Here is a 14,801-nt window from a genome sequence, read left to right on the forward strand (position 1 = left end):
ATTTTTGATAAGTTGTTTATTTGATGAAGTAATTTATTAAAAAAAATATAACTCACGTCGTGACCGACTCTGACTGATTTAAAAATGTGTGAATGTAAATTGCGATTATCCATACTATGTATTAAAAGAATGACAACCGAAATATACATATGATAAATGCATACACAATCAATTGCTACTGAGTCTGATCATTCAAAAAAAAATTGAAACATGGTCTGATTTGATTTATCAAAAAAAAATATTAGAAAAACAAAAACAGTTTAGAGTCGGAACCTATGAGCCCGCTCGTGTTTCTAGGCGGAGTTGTTTTTAATCTCTTCCCACCCGGTTTAAACTGCTTGAAAGTGGGGATATTTCCCACTACTTTCAGCATTTAGGGCGGTATAGCTCGGTTGGTAGAGCGGCCGTGCCAGCAACTCGAGGGTTGCAGGTTCGATCCCCGCTTCCGCCATCCTAGTCACTGCCGTTGTGTCCTTGGGCAAGACACTTTACCCACCTGCTCCCAGTGCCACCCACACTGGTTTGAATGTTACTTAGATATTGGGTTTCACTATGTAAAGCGCTTTGAGTCACTTGAGAAAAAGCGCTATATAAATGTAATTCACTTCACTTCACTTCACTTCACATTTAGAGATAAAGTATTGTGTGGCTAATTGTTAGACAACTTCTCTTAATTACATATTTTATTTATTTTGATAAGTTGTTCATTTGTTTAAATAATTTATTTAAAAATATATATAACTCACGTCGTGACCGACTCTGACTGATTTAAAAATGTGTGAATGTAAATTGTGATGATCCATACTATATATTAGAGGAATGACAACCGAAATATTAATTTTATAAATGCATACCCAATCAATCGCTAACGAGTCTGACCATAAAAACATTTTTTGAAACATGGTTTGATTTAGTCTATCAAAAAAAAAAAGAAGAACAAAAACAGTTTAGGGTCGGAACCTATGAGCTCGCTCGCGTTTCTAGCCGGAGTTGTTTTGTAATCTCATCCCACCCGGTTTAAACTGCTTGAAAGTGAGGACATTTCCGGTTTGTGTTTCCTTACTTTCAGCATTCAGAGATACAATATTGTATGAAATATCATATTCTCAATGGAGGAGTCAACGGATTTGAAAATAGGGTTAACCCTCAAAGAACTGACCGTTTCCGGGTTGAGTGACGGCGACGAAGTGGCGGGCTGCTCGTCCACTTTGGAGCTGCAGGACTTGAAGCTGGTGTGTGTGGAGTATCCTGCCATCATTGCCAGTGTGGACAACATGCTGCACACTCTGGGTGGAGAACTAACCATGTCTAAAGTAAGATGATAGAACATAGAATCCTAGCATGCGTTTAGTAGAACAATACTCAAATTTAGTATAGTATATAAATATACACTATTTTGCCCAAAGTATTTGGCCACCTGCCTTGACGCACATATGAACTTGATATGCCATCCCATTCCTAACCCATAGGGGTCAATATGATGTGGGTCCACCTTTTGCAGCTATGAAGGCCTGGCTCTTCAGTCGCCGTTCTAAATCATCCCAAAGGTGTTCCTATCAGGTTCAGGTCAGGACTCTGTGCAGGCCAGTCACGTTCATCCACACCAGACTCTGTCATCCATGTCTTTATGGCATACTTTCCAACGTACTTGCCAACCCTCCCGATTTTCCCGGGAGACTCCCGAATTTCAGTGCCCCTCCCGAAAATCTCCCGGGGGAACCATTCTCCCGAATTTCTCCCGATTTCCACCCGGACAACAATATTGGGGGCATGCCTTTAGCGTCCTCTCTCACCTGAAAAGGAGACTATTATATACTGTATTTTTCGGACTATAAGTCGCATTTTTTTTCATAGTTTGGCCGGGGGTGCGACTTATACTCAGGAGTAGGGATGATACTCGAAACCGGTTTTCCCGGTTGTTCGATAAGAAAATAACCGAGTCCTCGGACTCGAATGCCTTTTTGAGAACCGGTACCCGTTATCGAGACCACTATAGTAAAGAAAAGAGTTGGTTCTTTATTCGAATCCCTCGGAACGAATCCCGTCCCGACCAGAAATGCTCCGTGGGACATCACAAGAAATGACGTCACGTAGCTCAGTCATTAGGCGCAGATAGCGAAAGCAGGAAAACAATGGACGGGAAAAAGCGCTCCAAGGTGTAATAAAGTTCAAAACAAAAGGTATAATCCAATGAATAACTTTACTGAGAGATTTGAGCAGGGTACAAACTCATGAAAAACACTTTTACGACCCACCGGAAACATAGCAACCAGGCTAGCAACGCACCTCCTTTACGGCAGCTGGCGCAACCTTCTTAAAGCAACCGCAGCACATACATATATATACAACATATCTCCCTTTTTTAACTTTTGTTTTTCACACTGTATATGTGTTGTCTGTCTAATTATAAATAATGCAGACGAGGCGTGTTGGCTGAGTTCTTGACGTTTACTTTCACGGGTGACGACATGCAACAACACTTTTCGGGGCTACCGCGCATGCTCGTCACTCCCGTTGCATGATGGGTAGTGTAGTTGTTATATTCCCTAGCTCATAACATCTTTCCCCCTATAAAGAAATAATGTTAACTCAATAAAGTGTATTTCTTTTTTTAGCTTTAACTTTTCATTTTTTAGCATTGTAACCACATTTGCAAACAACTTTTCTCTTCATAGAATTTTCTTTCTTTCTTTAAAAGTGCAAAAATGTCAAAGCATCATAACAAACAGTTATGTCAAATAGCAGCAGAAGTGCACTTTTTGGAGAGCTGTATTATTTCCAGTTTTGTGCCCAAGGGACTGATTTTATTTAACACTATATTATTATTTATACACCTATAGTGATCACAGAGACAGGTTGTTTTTGTGTTACTGTATATATTTGTTTTTCTGAAAAATCCCACTTAATATACTTTGGGTAACAACAGTCAATGTTTATTTATTTTATTTTATTTTTTTAGTGGGGTTACAGTCAATATTTATTTATTTATTAGATTTAATTGTTTTCTTATATACTAAAAGTGAGCTTTTGTTAAACCAAATATTGTGTGTTTTTTTCCATATACAACAACCTATCTGGACTCGATAAGGAACCGGTTCGATAAGAGGATTCAATAATAGACTCGAACTCGATAATTTCTTATCAAACATCATCCCTACTCAGGAGTGACTTATGTGTGAAATGATTAACACATTAGCGTAAAATATCAAATAATATTATTGATCTCATTCACGTAAGAGACTAGACGTATAAGATTTCATGGGATTTAGCGATTAGGAGTGACAGATTGTTTGGTAAACGTATAGCATGTTCTATATGTTATAGTTATTTGAATGACTCTTACCATAATATGTTACGTTAACATACCAGGCACGTTCTCAGTTGGTTATTTATGCCTCATATAACGTACACTTATTCAGCCTGTTGTTCACTATTCTTTAGACATTTTAAATTGCCTTTCAAATGTCTATTCTTGGTGTTGGCTTTTATCAAATACATTTCCCCCAAAAATGCAACTTATACTCCAGTGCGACTTTTATATGTTTTTTTCCTTCTTTATTATGCATTTTCGGCCGGTGCGACTTATACTCCGGAGCGACTTATAGTCCGAAAAATACGGTGTATATATATATATATATATATATATATATATATATATATATATATATATATATATATATATATATATATATATTAGAGATGTCCGATAATATCGGTCTGCCGATATTATATATTGGCCGACAAATGCGTTAAAATGTAATATCGGAAATTATCGGTATCGTTTTTTTTATTATCAGTATCGTTTTTTTTATTTTTATTTTTTTTATTAAATCCACATAAAAAACACAAGATACACTTACAATTAGTGCACCAACCCAAAAAACCTCCCTCTCCCATTTACACTCATTCACACAAAAGGGTTGTTTCTTTCTGTTATTAATATTCTGCTTCCTACATTATATATCAATATATATCAATACAGTCTGCAAGGGATACAGTCCGTAAGCACACATGATTGTGCGTGCTGCTGCCCCACTAATAGTACTAACCTTTAACAGTTAATTTTACAAATTTTCATTAATTACTACTTTCTATGTAACTGTTTTTATATTGTTTTACTTTCTTTTTTATTCAAGAAAATGTTTTTAATAAATTTTTTAATTATTTTATTTATCTTATTTTATTTGATTAATTTTTTTAAAAAGTACCTTATCTTCACCATACCTGGTTGTCCAAATTAGGCATAATAATGTGTTAATTCCACGACTGTACATATCGGTTGATATCGGTATCGGTTGATATCGGTATCGGTAATTAAAGAGTTGGACAATATCGGCATATCGGATATCGGCAAAAAGCCATTATCGGACATCCCTAATATATATATATATATATAATACTGTCAATATATATATATATATATAATACTGTCAAAGCGCTTTGAGTACCTTGAAGGTAGAAAAGCGCTATACAAGTATAACCCATTTATCATATATATATATATATATATATATATATATATATATATATATATATATATATATATATTAGGGCTGCAACTAACAACTAATTTGATAATCGATTAATCTGTCGATTGTTACTTCGATTCATCGATTAATAATCTGATAAAAGAGACAAACTACATTTCTATCCTTTCCAGTGTTTTATTGGGGAAAAAAACAGCATACTGGCACCATACTTAGTTTGATTATTGTTTCTCAGCTGTTTGTAAATGTTGCAGTTTATAAATAAATGTTTATAAAAAAATAAAATAAATAGCCTTTGCGCATGCGCATAACATAGATCCAACGAATCAATGACTAAATTAATCGCCAACTATTTTTATAATCGATTTAATTGATTAGTTGTTGCAGCCCTAGACAGTTCCATGCTGGAAATCACTGAGAGCGGCCCATTCTTTCACAAATGTTTGTAGAAACAGTCTCCATGCCTAAGTGCTTGATTTTATACACCTGTGGCCGGGCCAAGTGATTAGGACACCTGATCATCTCATCATTTGGATGGGTGGCCAAATACTTTTGGCAATATAGTGTATGCCCTCTGACAATAATTCATGTCATTCACTGAACAATAATACGAGGTAGAGCAAATGATTTAAAATGTATGATCGTGTATTTTGTCAAAAGCAGTTATTTTCACATTTGTAATTTGTCATCCCACAGACCTACGCTCACCCAAATCTGCGGCTCGAGCTGCGCTACCGACCCGCGGACCCTTTCTGCCATTTTTTGTGTGGAAACCGCTACTCGTCCAACAACCTCCTTCTCAAGGTGCAAAGGCGAGTCCGCAAAAAAGACAATAAGGTTGCTGAGGTCAACATGGAGATACTCGGAGTCATTGGAACGACGTATAAATTTCAAGGTTTGATTGACAGCTTCTTGTGCCGTCTTGGTGGGTGTGTGGGTGTGTGTGCGCTTTGCCATTCCTTTTCGTCTAGTGCTCCAGTGATAAAACTTAGTTTATTTTCCGCCATATTGGTGAGGGGTAGTATCCTGGAAGCGTCTTCGAAATCGTTGCAGCTTATTCGAACCGGTCTTTTGATAACTCTAATCGTTTGTTTATTTATCATCAAAAAGGACATTAATAAACGCAATAACACATAGGATGATGCAATAGGATGATGCAATAGGATGATGCAATAGTGCACCTTTTTGAAACCAAGAGCTACTTCTTGGGTACTGATTAATGCGAAGGGCTACCAGTTTGATACACACTTAAATAAATTGCCAGAAATAGCCAATTTGCTCAATTTACCTTTAACTCTATGTTATTATTAATAATTAATGATATTTATCTTTGTGGAAACACTGATCATCTTAATGATTTGTCACAATAAACATATATAGAAACAGATAAATATCAATATGCAACACTTTATTTTTATATTTTCTCTAAGTGCACATTTTTCAAATTGAACATTTTCAAATGATCACTTCTAAGACAGTCTTGTGAAATCACAATATCCCATTTTAGCTAGCTAGCCACTAAAATTTTTTAACAAATCATGAATGACTTTGCACCATGTTTGTACAAATAATAAAATACAAAAGTCAACTCTCAAATTTTTAAATAAATCATGTCACACTTTGAACTGGACACCAAATCTGTTATCTGTTTCTTTGTCAGTTAGTGAAGACCAAGTCTTTCAAATATTTTCTTGGATTTTCAAATTCTATTTGAGTTTTGTCTCTTTTAGAATTAAAAATGTCGAGCAAAGCGAGACCAGCTTGCTAGTGAATAAATAACATTTTAAAAATAGAGGCAGATCACTGGTAAGTGCTGCTATTTGAGCTATTTTTAGAACAGGCCAGCGGGCTACTCATCTGGTCCTTACGGGCTACCTGGTGCCCGCGGGCACCGCGTTGGTGACCCCTGCCGTAACTCATACACTGCAAAAACTGTAATCTAAGTAAGATTAAATATCTCAAATAAGGGTGATATTTGCTTATTTAATGTCTGATAAGATAATTCTTCTCACTAAGCAGATTTTATGTTAGAGTGTTTTACTTGTTTTAAGTGTTTTGGTCCTAAATGATCTCAGTAAGATATTACAGCTTGTTGCTGAGATGTTCAGAATCAGAATACCTTTATTGTCATTGTATGGAAACAACAAAATTGGACAGCAATCGAGCTCAGTGCCTTTAAAACAAACCTACATAAGATAGTCTTAAGACAACAACAATAATAAAACAATTTAAAATTTTAAAACATAATAAAATGTAAAAAAAACATGTTGCACAGTAGATCTTTATCAGAGGTAAGCAAGTAATAAAGTGGTGAGTGTTCAGGTAAATGCAGAGTTTAGGGCAATAACAGCTCCAGGATAGAAACTGTTTTTCATTCTATTTGTCCTTGCTTTGATGCTCTTATAGCGCCTCCCTGAGGGCAAGAGTTCAAGACAGTGGTGACCTGGGTGGGATGAGTCCTTGAGGATGCTGTTTGCTCTCCTGTTGCAGTGTCTCTTATGCAGGTCCTCTAGAGATGTAAGAGGACATGCAGTGATCCTCCGGGCCGTGTTTATTTATTTATTTATTAGCCTTTATTTAACCAGGTAAAATCCCATTGAGATCAAAGATCTCTTTTCCAAGGGAGACCTGGCCAAGAGGGCAGCAGCAAGGTTACATTAAAAACAGTAAACAAATACATAAAACATCACACTTACGACATTAAAACTTGCTCACATAACACATGTGCATACAGACAAGGTAGACTGCAGTCCTTTCACAGAAGCTTTAAACTCATTCAACGTAACAAGGGTTTGAAGTTTAATATTTGATTGTAGGTTATTCCAAGCCTTCGCTGCTGAAAACCTAAATGCTTTTTTGCCCAGTTCAGTTCTTACTTTGGGGACGACAAATTGCAGAACATTCATTGAACGAAGATTGTGACTTCCTTGTTTCTTTGTTAAAAGACAAGACAGATAAGATGGAGTGATACCCAGAATGGTTTTGTAGATGAAAACATACCAATGATTGAGGCGTCGAGCACATAAAGATGTCCAGTTAACCATTGAGTATAATACGCAATGGTGAGTAAGGGGAGCGCAGTTGGTGATAAATCTCAGTGCACCGTGGTACACACTATCCAGCTTGTGGAGACAACCAGCAGTAGCATTCATGTACAACACATCTCCATAGTCAATAACAGGTAAGAAGGTTGTTTCCACCAATTTCTGTTTCACAGTAAAAGAAAAGCAAGACTTGTTTCTATAATAAAATCCCAGTAAAAGTTTCAGTTTTTTTACAACATACTGAATGTGCTCCTTAAAACTCAAGTGGTCATCAATTAAAAATCCTAAATATTTAAAAGCACATACTAACATAATTTGTTGCCCATTTCTTGTTAAAATGTTCTCACACAGTGCTGATCTTACAGTTTTTGATGTGGTAAAGAACATACACTTTGTTTTCTCTGCATTTAAAACCAGTTGAAGATAGCAAAGTTGTTCTTGTACTCTGTCAAATGCATGTTGTAGATATTTAAAGGCCTCAGCAGGAGTGGGTGCTGTACAGTATATGACAGTATCATCAGCATAGAAATGGAAAGTTGAGTTCGGAATATTCTGTCCAAGATTATTTATGTAAATAGTGAATAATAATGGGCCCAACACAGAACCTTGAGGGACACCCTTTTTCACTTGCAGTACGTCCGAGGAGGAACCTTCTATCTGAACAGCCTGAGTTCTACTTGTGAGGTAATTTGCAAACCATCCAATTGCTTGCTGAGAAAAACCAATAGCTGAAAGACGTTTGATTAAAATGACATGATCAACAGTATCAAATGCCTTTGAAAAGTCAATAAAGAGGGACAGACAGCACTGCTTCTTGTCAAGAGCTTCAGTTACATCATTTATAAACTTCATAGCAGCAGTAACAGTACTGTGATTTCTGCGAAAACCTGACTGAAATGGTGACAGGATAAAGTTGGTGTCCAAAAAGTCTTTTATCTGTTCACTGATAAGGGATTCAAGCACTTTTGCCAGAACAGAGAGTTTAGAGATCGGTCTGTAATTATTTAGATTACTAGGGTCACCTCCTTTTAATAGGGGGATTACAAGGGCAGATTTCCAATCCAAAGGGATTTCATTTGAAATTAGAGTAAGGTTAAAAATGTGAGTCAGTGGTTCAGCTATAATTTCAGCTGCCAACTTTAAAAAGATCGGCTCCAACTTATCTGAGCCAGCTGGCTTTCTAGGTTTAAGTTGCTTTAGAGCCCTCATGACCTCTGTTGTGGTAAAGGGCGTAAAGTTAAAAACCTGGGTATTTTCAACGGTTCTTTCCGGAGTTAGCGGAACTTCAGTAGAGTTGTCAGAATTGTAGAGAAAACCAGAGGAAATAAAATGATTATTAAAATGACTACCCATTTCTCTTCTGTCACTTACTCTGACACCATCAACAAGTATACTAGGTGGGAGATTGACTGAATTACAGCAGCCGGACAAAGATTTGATGATTTTCCAAAACTTCTTTGGGTGTTTGAGGTTTTCTGTTGTTGTGGAGAAATAAAATTCTGATTTGACTTTCCGAATGAGAGAAGTAAATTGATTTCTTAATTGTCTAAAATTCAACCAATCCGCTTCTAACCCTGACTTGCGTGCCCTGGCCCAAGCAGCATTACGCTCATGTAATACATCTGACAGGTCCGATGTAAACCACTGATTGTCACGACCTTTAACCCTAAATTTTCTAAAAGGGGCATGTTTGTTCACTATACTCAAGAAGTTTTCGTGAAAATATTTCCAACCCAGTTCAACATTATCAAAAAGAGCAATTCTATCCCAATTAAAAAGATGCAAGTCATGTAAAAAAGCTTGCATCTCAAATAATTTCATATTACGTTTTTCAACAAGACGAGGCTTGCTTTTAGGAATCCTTGTGTCTCGCACTACTGCAATCACACAATGATCACTCACATCATTAGGGAAAACACCAGATGCAACAAATTTAAAGGGCATATTTGTTAGAATTAAGTCAATGAGTGTAGCTTTTTGAGGGCATTTAGGATTAGGTCTTGTAGCTGAGTTAATTAATTGTGTTAAATTTAGAGATGCACACTGTGCTTTCAAAGAGTCAGACACAGATGTGAGCCAGTCCCAGTTCAGATCACCAACCATCACTATTTCATTGTATTTCAGTTGAGACAGAAGCTTCACAAGAGTAGATAGAGAATTACTAGGGGCAGATGGAGGCCTATAACACCCCACTACCATAATGTGGTGATTTCTAGCTAATTCAATTTCAAGTGCTAACAGTTCAAGTTCTTTACTTACTGATTCAGAGAGGACTAATTTAACATCAAACCTCTGCTTAATATATATGGCCACTCCGCCACCTTTTCTTTGTCGGTCAGTACGATAGACATTATAGCCATGAATGTAAATATCTTTATCAAGCACAGATTGTTTAAGCCAAGTCTCAGATAAGACTACAATATCAGCATTTGTTGAGTTTATCCAGATCTTTATCATATCAAGTTTAGGGAGTAAACTCCGAACATTGATATGAATAATCCCAAGACCAGATCTAGTTTTAAAATCCGCAGGTGTAAAACATTGTGTAGGTGTATCAGGGCCTGGATTAGTCTCAACATTTCCTGAGAGCAATAACAATAATATAACTAAACATTTGCGCTTAAAGTTACCATCTTTTGAGTCTGTCTTTAATCTGTGAAAGTAAGTGCTTATAATAGGGGAGAATGCAGTAATGTTGACGTGATCTCTCAAAACAAGGAAACAATAAGAATGAATGGACACTACCATAGTATGCAGCCATTTTGTTTTGTCCAAAGTCACAGAAATCTTCAACTGAGATAAGGCCGAGGTTATTTTATAGTTGCCACTATGATGAAATGTCAAATTATCAAAGTTGTCATCTTGAAGTAGCGTAGCTTGTAAGTGGGGGTGACCAGACCCATTTGGGACACCAGTAAAACCACACAAAAGTATAAAACACAATATAATGATTTGTGACATAGTGAGAGGAGAAGTTCCACTTGTTTTACCACTTTTGAAGATGTTAGCAGACAGGGCTGAAAGCTAGCAACCAAGGCCGATGGGTGGAAGCCCGTAGACAAAACCAATGGCTGGAGGCAAACAGCAGGCCGACTGTGGAGGGCCAGCAGCAGGCAGGCCAATGGTGAAAGGCCAGCAGCAGGCAGGCCGATGGTGGAATGGCTAGCAGCAGGCAGGCCGATGTTGGAAGGTTAGCAGGCAGGCCGATGGTGGAAGGCTAGCAGCAAGCAGGCCGATGGTGGAATGGCTAGCAGCAGGCAGGCCGATGGTGAAATGGCTAGCAGCAGGCAGGCCGATGGTGAAATGGCTAGCAGCAGGCAGGCCGATGGTGGAATGGCTAGCAGTAGGCAGGCCGATGGTGAAATGGCTAGCAGCAAGCAGGCCGATGGTGGAATGGCTAGCAGCAGGCAGGCCGATGGTGGAATGGCTAGCAGCAAGCAGGCCGATGGTGGAATGGCTAGCAGCACGCAGGCCGATGGTGGAATGGCTAGCAGCACGCAGGCCGATGGTGGAATGGCTAGCAGCAAGCAGGCCGATGGTGGAATGGCTAGCAGCAAGCAGGCCGATGGTGGAATGGCTAGCAGCAAGCAGGCCGATGGTAGAAAGCTAGCAGCAGGCAGGCCGATGGTGGAATGGCTAGCAGCAAGCAGGCCGATGGTGGAATGGCTAGCAGCAAGCAGGCCGATGGTGAAAGGCTAGCAGCAAGCAGGCCGATGGTGGAATGGCTAGCAGCAAGCAGGCCGAGGATGGAAGGCCAGCAGCAGGCAGGCCGAGGATGGAAGGCCAGCAGCAGGCAGGCCGAGGATGGAAGGCTAGCAGCAAGCAGGCCGAGGATGGAAGGCCAGCAGCAGGCAGGCCGATGGTGGAATGGCTAGCAGCAAGCAGGCCGAGGATGGAAGGCCAGCAGCAGGCAGGCCGATGGTGGAATGGCTAGCAGCAAGCAGGCCGATGGTGGAAGGCCGATGGTGGAAGGCTAGCAGGCAGGCCGAGGGTGCTAGCTGTCTGCTACTGCTACCTGAACAGGTGGATTATAGGTAGGCCAAAGTCTATGGCAATCCAGTGACATTTGATGAGAAACTATCCACCAGAAATCCCACTCTGCAGATAATTTGTTTATCTTGCAGAGTACCACTCATTCAGACTAGAAACAATTAAAATCTCATACATAAAAACACAAAAACTCAGACCTCAGGTAAGAACACACTGAACACAGAATAGACATGGCTGCCATCTTGGATTGTGGGCATGACCCCCTGTAATCTCTTTCTCTCTGCCACCGTGCAGCTAGAAAACCACACGGCGATGCCGTAGGTCAGGTTGAGCTCTCCTTTTCAGATTTGATGAGCTATATTGAGTAAAACATGCTTGAAACTAGAATACCAACTGTTGCAAAGCTGTGTCATCAACACTCACAAGTATAAAACTACTTTTTTCAAGTAATCATTTCTTATTTCAAGCATGAAAAAAAAATCATGATGCCGTGCGCATATCATTATGTCAAGATAATGGCACTAGCATTTACTTCATTTAAGAATATTTTTCAACATATTAAGCAAAAAAGTCTTTTTTCCACCAAGAAAAGTGCACTTGTTGTTAGAGAGAATATACTTATTTTAAGGTATTTTTGGGTTCATTGAGGTTAGCTAATTTGACTTGTTTTGGAAAGTCTTGACAAGCCAAATTTTCTTGTTCTATTGGCAGATAATTTTGCTTAGTTCAAATAAAATACCCCTCATTTTTGTATTTTTTTTCCTTGTTTTTGAACACTAACGTTCTAACTGCAAAAACTGAAATCTAAGTAAGATGAAATATCTCAAATAAGGGTGATATTTGCTTATTTTCTGTCCGATAAGATAATTCTTCTCACTAAGCAGATTTTATGTTTAGAGTGTTTTACTTGTTTTAAGTGTTTTGGTCCTAAATGATCTCAGTAAGATATTACAGCTTGTTGCTGAGATTTGATGAGCTATATTGAGTAAAACATGCTTGAAACTAGAATATCAACTGTTGCAAAGCTGCGTCATCAACACTCACAAGTATAAAACTACTTTTTAAAGTAATAATTTCTTATTTCAAGCATGAAAAAAAAATCATGATGCCGAGCGCATATCATTATGTCAAGATAATGGCACTAGCATTTACTTCATTTAAGAATATTTTTCAACATATTAAGCAAAAAAGTCTTTTTTCTACCAAGAAAAGTGCACTTGTTGTTAGAGAGAATATACTTATTTTAAGGTATTTTTGGGTTCATTGAGGTTAGCTAATTTGACTTGTTTTGGAAAGTCTTGACAAGCCAAATGTTCTTGTTCTATTGGCAGATAATTTTGCTTAGTTCAAATAAAATACCCCTCTTTTTTTTTTCCCCTTGTTTTTGAACACTAATGTTCTAACTGCAAAAACTGAAATCTAAGTAAGATGAAATATCTCAAATAAGGGTGATATTTGCTTATTTTCTGTCCGATAAGATAATTCTTCTCACTAAGCAGATTTTATGTTAGTGTTTTACTTGTTTTAAGTGTTTTGGTCCTAAATGATCTCAGTAAGATATTACAGCTTGTGGCTGAGATTTGATGAGCTATATTGAGTAAAACATGCTTGAAACTAGAATATCAACTGTTGCAAAGCTGTGTCATCAACACTCACAAGTATAAAACTACTTTTTTAAAGTAATCATTTCTTACTTCAAGCATGAAAAAAAAAATCATGATGCCGAGCGCATATCATTATGTCAAGATAATGGCACTAGCATTTACTTCATTTAAGAATATTTTTCAACATATTGAGCAAAAAAGTATTTTTTCTACCAAGAAAAGTGCACTTGTTGTTAGAGAGAATATACTTATTTTAAGGTATTTTTGGGTTCATTGAGGTTAGCTAATTTTACTTGTTTTGGAAAGTCTTGACAAGCCAAATTTTCTTGTTCTATTGGCAGATAATTTTGCTTAGTTCAAATAAAATACCCCTCATTTTTGTATTTTTTTTCTTGTTTTTGAACACTAACGTTCTAACTGCAAAAACTAAAATCTAAGTAAGATTAAATATGTCAATTAAGGGTGATATTTGCTTATTTTCTGTCCGATAAGATAATTCTTCTCACTAAGCAGATTTTATGTTTAGAGTGTTTTACTTGTTTTAAGTGTTTTGGTCCTAAATGATCTCAGTAAGATATTACAGCTTGTTGCTGAGATTTGATGAGCTATATTGAGTAAAACATGCTTGAAACTAGAATACCAACTGTTGCAAAGCTGTGTCATCAACACTCACAAGTATAAAACTACTTTTTTAAAGTAATCATTTCTTATTTCAAGCATGAAAAAAAAATCATGATGCCGAGCGCATATCATTATGTCAAGATAATGGCACTAGCATTTACTTCATTTAAGAATATTTTTCAACATATTGAGCAAAAAAGTCTTTTTTCTACCAAGAAAAGTGCACTTGTTATTAGTGAGAATATACTTATTTTAAGGTATTTTTGGGTTCATTGAGGTTAGCTAATTTTACTTGTTTTGTAAAGTCTTGACAAGCCAAATTTTCTTGTTCTATTGGCAGATAATTTTGCTTAGTTCAAATAAAATATCCCTCATTTTTGTATTTTTTTTCCTTGTTTTTGAACACTAACGTTCTAACTGCAAAAACTGAAATCTAAGTAAGATTAAATATGTCAAATAAGGGTGATATTTGCTTATTTTCTGTCCGATAAGATAATTCTTCTCACTAAGCAGATTTTATGTTAGTGTTTTACTTGTTTTAAGTGTTTTGGTCCTAAATGATCTCAGTAAGATATTACAGCTTGTTGCTGAGATTTGATGAGCTATATTGAGTAAAACATGCTTGAAACTAGAATACCAACTGTAGCAAAGCTGTGTCATCAACACTCACAAGTATAAAACTACTTTTTAAAGTAATAATTTCTTATTTCAAGCATGAAAAAAAAATCATGATGCCGAGCGCATATCATTATGTCAAGATAATGGCACTAGCATTTACTTCATTTAAGAATATTTTTCAACATATTAAGCTTAAAAGTCTTTTTTCTACCAAGAAAAGTGCACTTGTTGTTAGAGAGAATATACTTATTTTAAGGTATTTTTGGGTTCATTGAGGTTAGCTAATTTGACTTGTTTTGGAAAGTCTTGACAAGCCAAATTTTCTTGTTCTATTGGCAGATAATTTTGCTTAGTTCAAATAAAATACCCCTCATTTTTGTATTTTTTTCCCTTGTTTTTGAACACTAACGTTCTAACTGCAAAAACTGAAATCTAAG

General features: G+C 37.0%; 1 protein-coding gene across 3 annotated transcripts in view; it reads left to right on the forward strand.

Moving 5' to 3' along the window:
- The first annotated feature begins 973 nt into the window (after positions 1-973).
- Positions 974-14,801, forward strand: part of gtf3c5 (general transcription factor IIIC, polypeptide 5) — a 34,285-nt gene continuing 20,457 nt past the window's right edge. Inside the window, exons 1-2 of one of the 3 annotated variants that reach the window (XM_062031696.1) lie at positions 974-1,313; positions 5,184-5,412. In XM_062031696.1, the coding sequence (XP_061887680.1) occupies positions 1,110-1,313; positions 5,184-5,412 (433 nt within the window). In that variant the 5' untranslated portion in view covers positions 974-1,109. Of the gene's footprint in view, positions 1,314-5,008; positions 5,102-5,183; positions 5,413-14,801 lie in introns of those variants that run through there. The other 2 variants (XM_062031697.1, XM_062031698.1) reach the window with 2 other exon arrangements.

Source organism: Entelurus aequoreus, linkage group LG21 (genome assembly GCF_033978785.1).
Source record: "Entelurus aequoreus isolate RoL-2023_Sb linkage group LG21, RoL_Eaeq_v1.1, whole genome shotgun sequence".
NCBI lineage: Eukaryota > Metazoa > Chordata > Actinopteri > Syngnathiformes > Syngnathidae > Entelurus > Entelurus aequoreus.